The sequence below is a fragment of the Triturus cristatus genome, chromosome 2_1 (assembly GCF_964204655.1).
Source record: "Triturus cristatus chromosome 2_1, aTriCri1.1, whole genome shotgun sequence".
Lineage (NCBI taxonomy): Eukaryota > Metazoa > Chordata > Amphibia > Caudata > Salamandridae > Triturus > Triturus cristatus.
In genome coordinates, this window is record NC_140581.1 from 265,219,339 (window position 1) to 265,233,800 (window position 14,462).

Consider the following 14,462-nt stretch of genomic DNA (forward strand, 5'->3'; position numbering starts at 1 on the left):
GCCAGCTGGGGCGGAAAGAGCATTGTGCTCAAAGCCACCACCGCCTGGTTTTATTTAAGGTCAGCTACGGAACTCCTAACTTTCAGAAAAAACTTGAAGACATGGATGTTTTCAGTTTAATATCTGGTAAATCTTGGGGGGCATTCTCTTTCAGGTAAACAGTGTGCAGCGCTAGGACACCCTCGGGTAACAGTGCGCTTTATAAGTCTATATAACATAACGTAATACAGCTGATGGGATATCCGTCACGTTTCTGGCGGAGTATTCCTCTCTAAATCAGGCCCTGAGTGTGTTTGCTGAATGCATCTGTACATGTTAGGGTACAATGCAAAGAGGTATTAGTGCTGTACAGAAAGTGTGCTATGAATGTACACTGAGCGAGTGCACCTGAAGTGGTACATTGTATGGAGGACCCAGAGTTTCATTTTAGGAAGTCCAGGCTTGCCTAGTAAAAACACGAGGAGGAGATAAATCCTGCAGACAGTTTGGTGTATTGTGCCATTCCTGTTAGCTGGGTGGGGACACACTGGATGGTAAAACAAGAGGCTCCCTTCACTTTTCAAAAGACTGCGCTTTGATTCATTGCGAAATCACAAGAAAGGAACTTGGACGCATCCCAGAAGAGAGAGACGGGGCTGATAAGAGAATCATAAAGAATAATACTGGTGGTCTGGGATTAACCTTTTGGTGTACATATCATTGTGGCTGACATACAGGTTTGAACTCTGTTCACTCCCATGAAATGTGTTCGGAGTCACCTGCTGTAGCAGACCTCTGTTATGAAGGATGGTGAAAAGGAGAAGTGGCCTCTTCAAAAGAAGCAGAACCCCAACATAAAACTTCCAAAGTCCCAGACCCTTAAATCACTTTGGTGTCTAGAGAAGGATTATAAAAAAGGGAGGTTGAGTCCCCAAAGATTTGTCAATGGGGCTGTGTGAGAAGGGTAAGTTCTGCAAGACTGCTGCCTGTGACCATGACTGGGTGCCAAGGCCTGCTAGTCTTCCTGCTTGGTAAGGGGACATCACTCAAGGAAACCAAGACAACCTATCCTGGAGCTTGGAGCACCAGCACCTGCCTGCCTGCATGCCAAGACCAGTGTGCCCTCTGAGTAAGAGGAGGGCATTGGAAGGAGCAAGGTCGAGTGGGGAGCCCTACTGTAAGGACTCCCTGTGCGAGATGTGATGATTCGGCTCAGCACCGATCAAGCCATTGCCCGTGTCCAAGATTGTCTTTGGAGACCCCCGTATGCCAAGAGAGAGCCACCATAGACTTAGCCATGTGTTGAGCATTGTGCGGGTCTTGCTATACCCTTACTGTCATGCTTTAGTGACGTCATATGCCAGAGGGGGTTACCGGTAAATTCCCATTTGAAGGAGGGCCAAGAAATGTGAACTTCTGGGCCAGGGCACTGAGGCTGGAAGAATCTGTGCCTGTATCAACACAAGCTGCGGCAACCACGTTTCCCAGCAGGGGCTTCCTGTACCAACGCTGCCAAGAGGTTCAGGCTGCCACCCGAAGGAGAAACTGAGGCTCTGATCCATGAGTTGGACCCCCACTTGGAGGGAACTGCCCCTGACTCATCACTGAGGACTGCTGGAGATGCTGTGGACAGCATTGCACCCTCACTGGCTCCAGTTCTGCCGAACCCCCCACCCACCCCCCAAATGCCCCATTGAGCAAAGTCAACTTACTGCGTCTTCGCGAGCAGAGAGCTTCTCTGAAATCTTAGAGACCTCTGGCAGCGGCACTCTGGAAAGAGAGACTAAGCCGCTGGGTTTTAACGCATAGGCCGCGAGCAGCCTGACCTCTCAGAACTGAGCAGGACTCACAAGTGCACGTTTGAAGGTGCTCGATTCATCACTAAACTCTTCTGTTCTGCAAGAGCATGTAAGACATGCATTGGGTCAGTTGGGCCCCAGGAGATTTCACTACAAATGGTGCTGAGGCTATTAGACTCTTTTTACTAAGTTCCAAAAAGGTCAACAGGGAGAACTCTTCAGTACGGCTTAATAGTTAGGATTTCCTGTTCCAGCCACAAGTAAATAGGGAATAACTCTGAACACGTTACACAAAGGAGGATGGGACAGAGATGCGCCTTACAATTACTAGTGCCCCGACAGCAAGGAGGATTGTGTTGTTGCATTTGAATGTTAACATTTTCTCTGCATGTGCAGACTTAGAAATACATTGCGGCTTTTTCTTATATAAGCAAGTGTTTGGCTTGACATTGATTTGTTGTCCGTACTGTTTTCACTTTGAGTTATGAGGCACATTTACAGACCCATACCTACCCCCTCTCCCCTCCCCCGAAGTAGCCTTAACTGCTCGACAACAGTTACCAATGAGAGTAAAGTATTGAAGGGGTACTTGACCCAGTTGTGCGGGATCCATAGTAAGTTGTCCGAGTGACGTCAGGAGTGAAAAGCTTCAGCATCCATGGTTACGCCCAGGAGCCCCTGCATGCCTTGTGTGACCCTCTGCAAGGGATTATGACAGATCCTTGATTTACCTTTTTATATGTCCGTCATCTCAATTAATGGAAAGTGGTGATACAATAATTTCTATGTGAGACAGGTAGTCAAGAGGTCTCATTGTGTGGCACAACTGTGCTGCGAGGTCTAACAAATGTCGGCAGTAGCTTGGGGGAATGGATGTGTGCTTACTAAACTCCTGCACTTAAAATCATCGTTCTTTTGCCCAAACAGATTTTTGTTTTGGACCGCCTAAAACAGTGGTATTGTTGTTTTTTTCTGCAACACATACACTGACTATGATCCTTTACTGTCTGAATAGTATATGGTAAATAAGAGCCTAGATCGTGGCATCTGTGAGTGTTTTTGGTGCCCATATCACTTCGATGGTTAATACCAGAAGATTTGTGAGGAGTCGGTTTTGAAAACTTTTAACTGACTATACCTCATATATTTCATTACAATCACAATTGTTTAATGCACATAGGGAGTATAGTATGTAATTTGAAATTTTCTAGAAGTATTATATATCTTTATCTTTGTTTTATTTTTTATTATTAATTAGAATCTAAACCACGAACAGACTCAAAAGATAAAAAATCGAAGAAAAGTGATTCTCCCTCAAGAAAGAAGTCTGGAAAGTCAGGTAACATACATTTTTAGTAATTGGTATTTATTTTAGGTAGTATGTATTCATATTCATCAGTTATTTGAACTGATACATTTTTCTATGACAACAGCCTGTATAGAGCCATATGATGATCACATGCCCTATTGTGATAGCAAGGGACTCATAATATTTTATTTTACTATTGACACCATAGAATAGCTTTAGGTATTGATCCTCATGATGTCACAAGGTTTTGAAGACCTCTCCTTCTCCTCCCATCCACTTTATTGTAAATCCTTTTTTCAGTCATTACAGGAGGATCCCTCTAATCCATGTTTACCTTTTTGCTTCTGATTCAGAATACCATGTAGTGGTAATCCAATTTAATTTTCTTATCACTATGCTAGCACATAGGTTTCTTAATGAATGAAGAGCAGTCCCCTAATACTCCCAAGACAGCTATTGTCTTCCTTCCTGATGGACGTTTTTGTAGACCTGCTTTCAGTGGAGAGCTACAGAACCATTGTGAATCTATTTATAATTTTGATGATCTTAGGAAACATGCTTTCTCTCAACCTTACACCTACACATAATGGTTTCATCTACTTGGCAACAATTGTTCATGATTGGATTGATGTCAGTGCACCAAAAAGTGACATCACCCATATGTTGCATCACAGGAAAGAAAATTGCAGTACTCTGATGACAATTTAACTAATGTCCTAGAAGCACTACTACTGGACCAGGACTGTCTTTCCCCTCTAAGCACTACTCAAATGTCCCATTTGGATTTCTTTCTATGATGGATTTCTTTCTATGATCCTCCTATATCAATTCCTTCAAGCTTATAATCGAAATAAATCACAATGTTTCCATTTGTTCTCTGCTCTAATAGTGTTTTATCAATCCATAACATTCTCCATCACACATATAATGAAGTCCAAAATAAGTTCCCAGTGCATTACAGTGCTCGTTAGATTCCCCCGGAGAACACCAAATGGAAACATTGTGATTTATTTAGATGGTCCATGACTGGTGCTTCTAGGATATGCCGACCTGGAAATGCCTCCTGCGAAGTGATTACGGTAGAGATCGTCCTTTGTATTTTCGGCCCACCTTATTGTGGTGAGACTGTTGGACTATCTTATGCTGGTGCTATCATACCGCTGGCTTTCTTTGCTTCTAAGAGAAGCATATATCACCGTTTTAATAATTCCTGTTGAAACAAACTCTTGCCATCCTGCTTGAAGTCCTTATCTACCACGGACACTCTGATGTTGATATTCCCCAGGAGTGCCCTTACTTGTTTCTATGCCCTGAAGAAGTCCATCCGTCTGAATGAAACGCGTCGACTGTTCTGTTCAATCATGAGTGGTTTGTAATACATTTTGAATAAAAGAAGATACCTGAAGAAAAAGGCTATGGATACGGACCTGATCATTTGTTAAGTGTCTGTTTTGGCTTTTTGCTAAGTAGTGCACCATTGCAACTTTTTGAAATTATTAAAATCCATAGAAATATGTTAATTCAGTCATTTCGGAATATGTGGAAAAAAATAATCTCCTTCATCAGAGCCAGTCTGGTGTTAGACCTAATTTTAGCGCAGAGACGGCTCTACTAGAAATCTCAGAGTCCAGCAAGGAGAAGCTGGATAAGGGGGGAAAAGCTGTGTTGATTTTGCTGGACCTCTCTGCGGTTTTCGACACCGAGCCACATGACCGACTCCTGCACAGATTGCAGGAGTGCTGCCTGGGTGGCACGGCTTTAAAGTGGTTCTCTTCCTTTTTGGAGGATAGATACCAAGAGGTCCAGCCTCCCCCTTTTGCTGCTCCCATTCCTTCTATGATGGTGGGTGTCCCTCAGGGCTCAATTATGAGCCCCACACTTTTCAACCTTTACATGTCTCCCCTTGCTCCCTTGGCAGAAGCTTGCGGTGCCACAATAATCTCCTATGCTGACGATACGCAGCTTCTGTTCACCTGTGACATGGATGAGTACTTTACAGGTGAGAAGATCACCCAATGCCTGACTGGGGTTTTTGCATGACCTTTGGAGAACCAGCTCAAATGCAACCCAGAGAAATCGGAGGTAATTTCTTTCGGCTCTCCACCTTTGGATGAGTGGAAACAATGGTGGCCATCAGACATGTCGCATCCCCTCTCCTCGGTTAGTACGGCTAAGAACCTAGGTGTCAAGCTGGATGATTCTCTGTCCATGAAAGCCCAAATCCAGTCAGTCACAGGAACCTGTTTTGGCCTCCTGCGGATCGTCAGGAAATTTCTTCTCCTCCTGCCTCTTGCCCCCAGGAAGACCGTTGTCCAAGCTCTTATTGTTTCGAGACTGGACTATGTTAATGTCCTATATCTAGGCCTCCCGAAGTACCGACTGAATAGATTACAGGTGGTCCAGAAAGCGGCCACCAGGCCGGTCCTCCTGCTTAAACCTAGAACCCAGATCTCTCCTCACCTGAACACTTTGCACTGGCTTCCCGTGAGGAAAAGAATTAGCTTTAAAGTCTTGGTCTTGGCCTTTAAGGCACTACAGGGTACGGGTGAACACTATCTCAGAAAGAGAGTCACATACTATGCCCACCGCAGAACCCTGAGATCATCTTCACTGCATCTGGCTGCTGTCCCTAAGTTTTTCCGCAGCTGTATAGGAGGTCGCTCTTTCCAAGTGCAGGTCGCACGCATCTGGAACCTCCTGCCGGTGACACTCAGGACAGGTGACAGACCTACTTACCTTGCTTAAAACCTGGCTCTTTAGACACTTATCTCAAGTTTCCCCCTCCCCTTGGTGTAGCAGCAGCCTAGTTCTGAGGTTCTCTAGCGCCGGGACACTCTTTTTTGAGCAGCTGTGCGCTTTATAAATACCCTTCATATCATATCATATCATATCAAAGAACAAGCCGGTAAACACCACTGAGGGGAGGCAACCCCTCGTCTTCGATTGGTCCACCTGAAGTGGTGAGGAATAATCAACTGCATAGGATAGACCACAGTGAGTCAATATAAACAATAATGTAACTTTGGCTTAGAGTCCATACAGTATCTGCACCTTGGGAGGATGTCTGCGAGAGGTCATTCACCAAGGAGGGTGGGAAAGTGTTATGGCCAGTGTCAGATAGGGGGAGGGACTGCGCTGCAGCATCCAGTAAGCCAGAGCACTCCGTGGTGTTACGCCTACAGGAGGATGTTTGCAGCGAGATGTTGGTAGAAGTCTGTTACCTTTGCCGCAGTGTTGAAAAAACAGGGGTTTCCATTAAATTAAACAGAGTTGTGCCGGATAGAGCATGGCATAGTTGAGGCCCAACTTGCGGAGTGAATTTCTGGCATCAGTGCACTGGCAGCAGGCCTCTTGGACAGTTATGGTAAAATTTTAGAAGAGTGAAATGGAGGAGCCCTGGTATTGTAGCGAGCGGTCCTCATGGGCCTGGTGGAGTACAGTGTCTCTATACCTGTAATTTAGGAGGCGTGTTATGACTCAGCCGCAGGAGGCTCCTCATGGTGGCCGTGGGTTGAGGGAGCAATGAGCGTGCTCCATTGTGAAAGTAGATGAGAAGTTTCTGCGATCTAAAAGATCTGTGAGCAATTGTTCAATTAATGTATCTGGGCGCCCCATATTTGTGGGCTCTGCAATGTTAGATATGCAAATTTTGTTCCCAGGAGACCTCGCCTTAAAGTCCTTGTTGTTGATGACTACTTACGTTAGAATCAATTCCAGTTCCTCAAAACACACCATCCTCTAATCCAGAGATATGCTCTTCTGTGCTGTTGATCCTGGTATTGTGATGGTCCAGACACTCGCCCTTTCGATGAATGCACCTAGTGAGTGCGTTGAAATGGGCATCTATGGAGCGGATCCAGCCCTGAGTTCTGCCATGATGGCGGGTGTACCAACAGTAGTGTTGGATCCTGCGCCTCTGTCCCGGGGGTCGTACGTGTCAGAGTGAGAGCCCTGGTGTCTCGTCAGCTTGGACTGCGCAAAGAGCAGTTTCCGCTGTTTGGGGTCACCGCATCCCATCATGAGGGTTGAATAGAGTAGATAGTTGATAGACTGGTAAGAGGTGTAATGGAGATGGCATCTCTATGGCCAAGGAACAACTGATAGGACTGCGCAACTATCCACGCCAGTCGTGAAGCCCCAATCACACTTCTTGAGGTGGGGTAAGTGAGGGGGTAGCAGAGATGTTTCAGATGTCAGCAGACGGAGGCTAGGGCAAATCACAAAATAATGGCTCAGCCGTGTGTTACAGGGCATGCAGAGAGGAGACCTTGGAACACAAGAGGCTGCAGTCCACCACCAACATGTAATGACTGTGCAGTGCAAGGATAGTAACGTTAGTGATGCAGTGTTATGGTCACAAGTCCACCCCCATAGGGACAGGCCACACAGTCCTGGAGGTAGATTGGCTGCCACGCAGCAGACCCCCACTCAGTGCCAGACTTCAGATGGCTGTAAGGGACACAACATGGCCCTCCAACCTTGTCCAGGGCCCCTTGTAATTTAGAAGATGAATGCGCTAGCTAGCATAGTGCATGTGTTGAACTTGATAAAGGGAGAGAGGCCCTGCCACTTGGATTTTCAAAGACATTGAAGTAGTGTTGTGAGGCCCCCGCAGTGCCTTTAGGCGCCAGGAGGAAATGAGTTGCTCACTGTAGGCCACAAGTTTAGACAGCAGCACGCATGTCGGAGAGCAACGTGCAGGGCATGTTGGCTGACCGCCTCGTGTAAAGGGTGTAGCTTTTGGGTCAGAAGTGTGAAATCTCAATGCGTGCCACCATTCCAGCAAGGTGGTGCACTCGCTGGCAACCAGTAGACCCAAGAGCTGGAAGGCTGCACTGAAGAGGCAGTCAGTGAAGAGCAGTAGGCGTCACAGTCGGCAGGCGTTGAGGCGAGGCATGGGGCTGGTAGCCTCCAACTGCACTCTGGTTGGCCCACCCGATGCTTAGTAGGAGAGGGGAAGTGGCCCGCAGCACCAGTGAGACATTTGTCAGGCTCACCCGTGGTCCCTGTTGCCACGAGGCCTACAGGTATGTGCTGGCCCGCATGGGCCAGCCACTTGGAAAATGGGTTGGCAGGGGCCCCAGCAATGGGGAAGCCAGCATTCCACATCCCTACAATGACAGCGGCACGCCTACATGATAAGGATGGTGTCAAATGCGATGATGGCGGTGATTCATGCAGTTTGTAGGCCACAGCCAACAACGCTTCACAGGCAGGTGGCCATCTTGTTCGTTTCTGTGGTTGCGCTCTCATCAATGCGGTCAGTTATCAATATCTCTATAACTAATGTCAATGTGGTTTCTCGAGCTGACTGCCTGCAGGACTGTGCTGCAATTGCATGGATTATACTGAGATGATGGCAATGGCATTTACCTAATGTGCAGGTTCGTGATGGTACACACGCACAGATTCACGGACATCTTACATTTTTTGATCTCACCACAATCTCAAAAGTATTTCACAACACTCCGATGTTGATATTGGAAAAAGTAATACCAGTTATGGTCTTAATTACATACACACATATCAGATATAGGTTGTAGGACAGTTATATTACAGAAGCAGACCTAATTGAGAGAGACGGTTGATATTATATGTCAACACACACTCCTGGTTGCCTCTAAAACCAGCATCTTTTTAAAAAGGTATGATATATTGTAGACTTGGTAATAATGCATGTTAAAGGGACAAAGGGCTAGATGTTCAAAACCCTTTTTACTGTCACAAAAACAGAGAATTGTTGTTTGCAACCACAATTTTATATTTTTACGTGTGTCAATCCCATTTTAGGGGACTGCAAATATTTAGCTGTATTCAGGAGGGGTATGCTGTGCCCATTCCTTGCAAATGCTGACTTGACACTCAATGTATCTATGGTTTGCAAATTTAATTCTGATTGCAAACCATTGAAAAGTTACTGAATCCTTTTGTCTTCGCAGATTTTTTAAAAGGTTTCGGGGGAGTAGGCAATGGTCAAAGGCACCACTGCAAACCCGGATTCAAACTTAAAACCTTCTTTTTTTTTTTTAAAGCTGCCCATTTTTCTTTAACCAAAATGAGCTGCTTTTAAAAAACACTTTATTCAATATCATATAAATAACGTAAAGACGTCTATGGTAGTCTGCTGACTCATGCAGGTCATCATCTTTATGATTTTGTCCAATCGTATTGAGTCACAATTTACAACCTACCTCATTAATATTATTAAGGTAGGTTAGACTGCTATATTTTCTTATTCAGAATTTACAAACCGAAATATAAGTACATAGGTTGGTTTCCAAAATTCAATACTGCCCGCAAATTGGTGCTGCTTTTTGAGACCAGTATAATCGTACATCTGGCCCACAGTGATTTAGAGAAAACCATGGGAAGTTTAATTTTTTTTGCCCCGTGTGGAATACACGAATGGGAGGATACTAAATGCTGTTATACTGCCAAAGACACATCTTGAGGCTACTGTGATTTTTTGTAAGGAGACAGGACCCCATTCGTAAAGGTAGTCATGTGGCACCCTGCAAACAAACTTACCATAACATCTAAGACTGAAGGTATTGTATTATATTAAATTACCGTATGTTTGAAATTACTTTGAATGCAGATATTCATGATTGTGACTTTTTTGTGCATGCATGTCTAAGATTCACGAGGTAGATCACCCGGCAAGAAATCAAAACCTTCTACCCCTGACGAGCCACCTCCTCCTCCTGAACCGCCGGGACCTCCACCAATCCAACCGGGATCAGATGAATGGGTATACGTAGATGAACCACTTCCAAAGGTAATTCACTGAAGAATAAGTATTGTACCTTACCTCTGTCTTGTTTTAACCTCTGGTTTGTGTTAAAGCAAGTGCTTTTCCTTGTTTGTCAGTGCTTGCCTGATACAAATTTCCTGATTGTAGATGAGAAATATGCATTAATTGTACAGCATTACAAAATGAAAAACACGTCCAAGTATAATTGGGCAGATTGGTATCTATAATGCTTTACCAAACGTATAATAGGCTATCCTACCTAGACCTAAAAGATAATGATGTTAAGGATACACATTAAGATATACAAGGTAATTCCAAGTTCAGGATTAAACCTGCATCCCTTGCTCTTTCTTCTATAATGAGATAATATTTGCATTTTCAGCTGCCACAACATTAGATCAGTAGGTCCATAGCTTGGTATTACTATACCTTTCCCTGTACTGCCTGCTACATTGCCTATATATGTAGAGAAGGATTTCCCTAATTACTTATAGGCCCAAGAGGGGGGGAGAAAGTGAATACATAGAAAAAAACCTCTTATCTGACCTTTCCAATTTTTCAATAGTAATAACTTATATATAGACAAACCCCAGAACAGTATTACATTGCAGAAACAACTTTCTTCTTCATTTTTTTATTGTTATATTTTTTACAAAAACATTCATATAATATTTTTTACATATGAGTTGTGCATCATTTTTTAGATATTTTTATAAAGATATTTCCACATGGAGTTGAGTTCAAACAAGCAATGAAATTGAGAAACAAGAGAGTGTGCTCAGCTCCTTAATTTAGGAAAACAGTTTAAAGAAACTCACTTTTAGACAAAAACACATTTGAAATAACCCCAAAAGAAAAACACCATCACACTGTCATTCTCACCTATCATACTACTCATACATGCCATCAATCACACCACATAGGACAAAAGCTAAAAACCACATCGGGTATGAGATCCTGCTGAAAAAAATTTTGATCCATAGATTTAAAAGTCTGAAGTGAGCAATGAATGTCTTATTCAGTATTTTAGCAGATGGTTCTTCTATGGATCTCCCAGATGTGTAGTCACTGGTCTACGCACGTTTCGGAGACTAAATACAAATTGCGTGTCTCCTTCTTCAGGACCAATAGTTAAGGAATTTCTTTATCTTCTGTGCGGCAATGAACAGGGGTTCTATGGAAGGATGCTGTCTCGTTCAAAATAGACTGATCCGTGTTTCAGGCTCGTGTCATCCAATACAAATATTCTTCGAATCTGATTCTGTTTTCAAGAATAGAGATATGGTTTGGTTTTCAATACACAATCTTGTGTTTTTCTAGAAAGATAAGAATTATTATGTCTTACCCTCTATTGAGTTAGCCTATAGAGGGAACAGTGTGTCATGACCAATTGAACATCCAATTTTTTCTTTCTTTAAATGAGAGTAGCTTCGCTTTCTATGAGAGTATCATAATTCCATCTATATGGTTTAGACATATAATTCCACAGAGAGTGTGGGTAGAGGCTTCCTATTTTCTCCTATAAGGATTCCTATCTTATAGGGATTTCAGTACAGGAGATTTCATTCTAGTAGATTTCAAAGAGATAACGCCATCCAAGTGTTGCCAGGTCGAGAAAGGTTTGTCTATATATAAGTTATTACTATTGAAAAATTGGAAAGGTCAGATAAGAGGTTTTTTCTATGTATCTGCCCGCTACATTGCTCCAGTGCTTGTGTATTGTGCATGTGGCCCAGAATGTCTTTATATCCTGTCTTTCCCAGTTCCGTAGGCAACCTTAAACTTAAGCCAAACTAGTGATACAAGTTAAACATTCCAGCCTTCTTTTACAGAGAAAGAGTAAGACTGATTCTCCCATTACAGTGGATCTTAAAATGGTCAGCATCAGACACATTCCTGTCGCAAACCCATGGGAAGCACAAAGGAGGGGCCATTAAATGTAGCATCTAGATGAAACAGAACCCTTTGCTAAGTTTCACAAATACAGCTGTGCTATAACTCCAACTGGTAATTTTAGCAACAATATTGTGGATCAAAGTTTCTCTGAGCCTTGTTGAATGATTGATATTTCCTTCCTAATATACAACTGTTTGCAATGCAATTGAAGGTTGAATGAGTGATCATCAGTTGGTTGTCTCCAATGCCAATTCGACGCAGATGATACTGAGATTCTTTTCTTCCAGACAACTGTCCTGACGCACACAATATTTCTGCATGTTTATCTGATGTAAAATCCTGGATGTGAGGACATCACCTATGTCTTAAAATTGTTAAAATCGACATCGTTCAGCTTGAGTCACATCTACTCCATTTCATGAGTTTGACTCGCCAGAAAATGGAAGTCCCAAAAATATATGTGTCTGTGGGTACATAACTTGGGAGTATTTTTGATAGTGATGTATCTTACTCATCTCTTACGTCTTCAATGAAACAAGAAGTACACATGCATCTTTATAACCTTTGTATGGTTAGTTCTCTTTTAGACATCTGGCAGCAGTTTTTTTCTATGGTGTTCTATTGTTTTCCTATTGATCTTCACTCTCCCATGTCCCTGATAAAGTGACTGCAGACTGTTCCAAACAGTGTGTTAAGAGTCATTTGTGGTCTTTCAAAATATGGCCATATTTCCAGCCAATTGAAAGAATTCTGTTGGTTGACTACTGCTTCTCAGATCAAATTTAGAGATCTCCTTTTTAGTTTGGAAGGTACTACACAGCCTGTTATTGAAATACTGGTCTATTTACTTCCAATTTAGAAGCCTTCAAAGATCCTTACAATCTTCAGAGGATCTGAAACTTTGACCTACAAAATGGTAATACTCCAGGCTTGGAGTGAAATGATAGGTACTAACAACTGCTTCAATTTGGAATCATTTCATTGCTGATTTGAGGGTCATTCTAGGAATGTTCATGATCTAATGCAAGCTAAAATAAATTCCTTTGAAGGGTGGACTGAATCTTCAACTTTTATCAAACAGTTCTTTAACTTATTGCTTGATTATACTCGAGTCCAAGGTAATAGATTTCACTCATTCGTTCTTTGATCTATGTTTGTTATGTGTAAGAAAATGCCTTTTTTTGTATGGTAAGCCACGTTTTTAACTGATGCCGATGGTCTTTTTGACTCTTTGCACTGGCCAGGCCCCCGTGTATGGGCTCTGATTCCTCAAACATGTCAACACTGTTTATACTTCTAATTCACATTTATATTACTATTTTGAAAATTACACTTTTAGAAAGTTGTAATTTTTCTTACCTGAGTCAAATGTGCCTTTCTGCCAGTGTTCACTGTCTCCCAGGTTTGCTTATTTCCCTGAGCATGCCGCTAAGATGGGCACAGAAGCTCTGCACGAGGGAAGATTCTGCTGTCTTGGTTTTAACTAGGGAGGGGCACTGTGGGACTGTTAGCAGTAGGGCACACAGGAGCATCTGCAAAAGTGGTTAGGGTTACAACTGGGAACTTTTTCTTTGTTAGTCAGGGAGGGCCCAGTAGTCTCACCACCTACAGGCTAGTACCAGGCATAAATGTGGCACCCCTGCACACCCTGTTCAGAACACTGATGGACCTGTGGAAGACAGAAGAAGGACTGAACCTGCTGTTGTGATCTGTGACAAGAACCCTAAGAGCTGGACCTGCTTCCACTTGTTCCCAGGACCTAGAAGTGTACTCCAAGGGTCAGTTGACTGACCTGTGAAGCTACAGGGATACAAATGCTGCAAGAAGCCCACTTTTCTCAAATGCCTGCTGACCAGTTTCAACTTGACCTGCCATGGACCCTGCTAGTGGCTTCAGCTGGCGTGAGTCCTGACCCCAAGTGCTTTTCCTGAGGTTCTGGAACCCTTGGCTGGTGTTAGAGTATGCTCCTCCTACCCAAACAACAAAAGCGGAGACATAGAAACTTTTTGCCAACTTCTCTTCTGAAGAAGCACTGGGAGACCAGGATGCCATTCAGTTGAAGCTGCTGGTGCTAAATTACTGGTTGGATCCAACTTACTGAGTTGACTAGCTGAAGGGGATCTGACTTCCAGAAATGTTTCTAAGTCCAAACAGAGAGGACTTCACCTAGAGCAACAACAAGTTAAAGCCTGCCGGTCTAAGCTTTACCAGTTTCGTCGATGATCATACCGGTACTTCGCTCTTCAGTAATGCACCATAGTCAAACCCTAACTCAGATTAAGATTGTAGGTGTAGATCCAGCTGAAGACTCGTTGGCAGCAACCTTTTCTCCAGAAAAGTTTTTAAGTCTGAGAGTAGCTGTTGCACGGGGACTTACCAGGGCCTCGTATCCAACCAGCACTACATTGCTGTTGGCCATTAACCTTACCTTTGACACAGTCTGCCACTACCAGTTGCCCACGATTGGCTCTTTGTGGCACTAAAATGTAAACCTGATAGAGACTTCTATCATTATCTTTGAATTTCCCAGGTGTCAGACTGGATCCGGAAACTTTTGCTCGAGCTGTACCCCTGCGCACCGTCGGGTGGCTCCGTTTAGTTCCACATGGCATTGTAGGCACCGGATGTGACGTCGAGGTCACCTACATAGGTGCCACCCAGGCGTGTGGACGTCAGTTCTTTTTTTTCAGTTAGTGCTGATCCAGAGATGAGCTACCCCTCTGTC

General features: G+C 43.6%; 1 protein-coding gene across 1 annotated transcript in view; it reads left to right on the forward strand.

The window, feature by feature from the left end:
* SPEF2 (sperm flagellar and cilia associated 2) overlaps positions 1–14,462 on the forward strand; it is a 1,083,747-nt gene that overhangs the window by 382,187 nt on the left and 687,098 nt on the right. The window contains exons 18-19 of the mRNA XM_085631001.1: positions 3,037–3,117; positions 9,726–9,865. Of these exons, the coding sequence (XP_085487127.1) occupies positions 3,037–3,117; positions 9,726–9,865 (221 nt within the window). The remainder of the gene's footprint in view (positions 1–3,036; positions 3,118–9,725; positions 9,866–14,462) is intronic.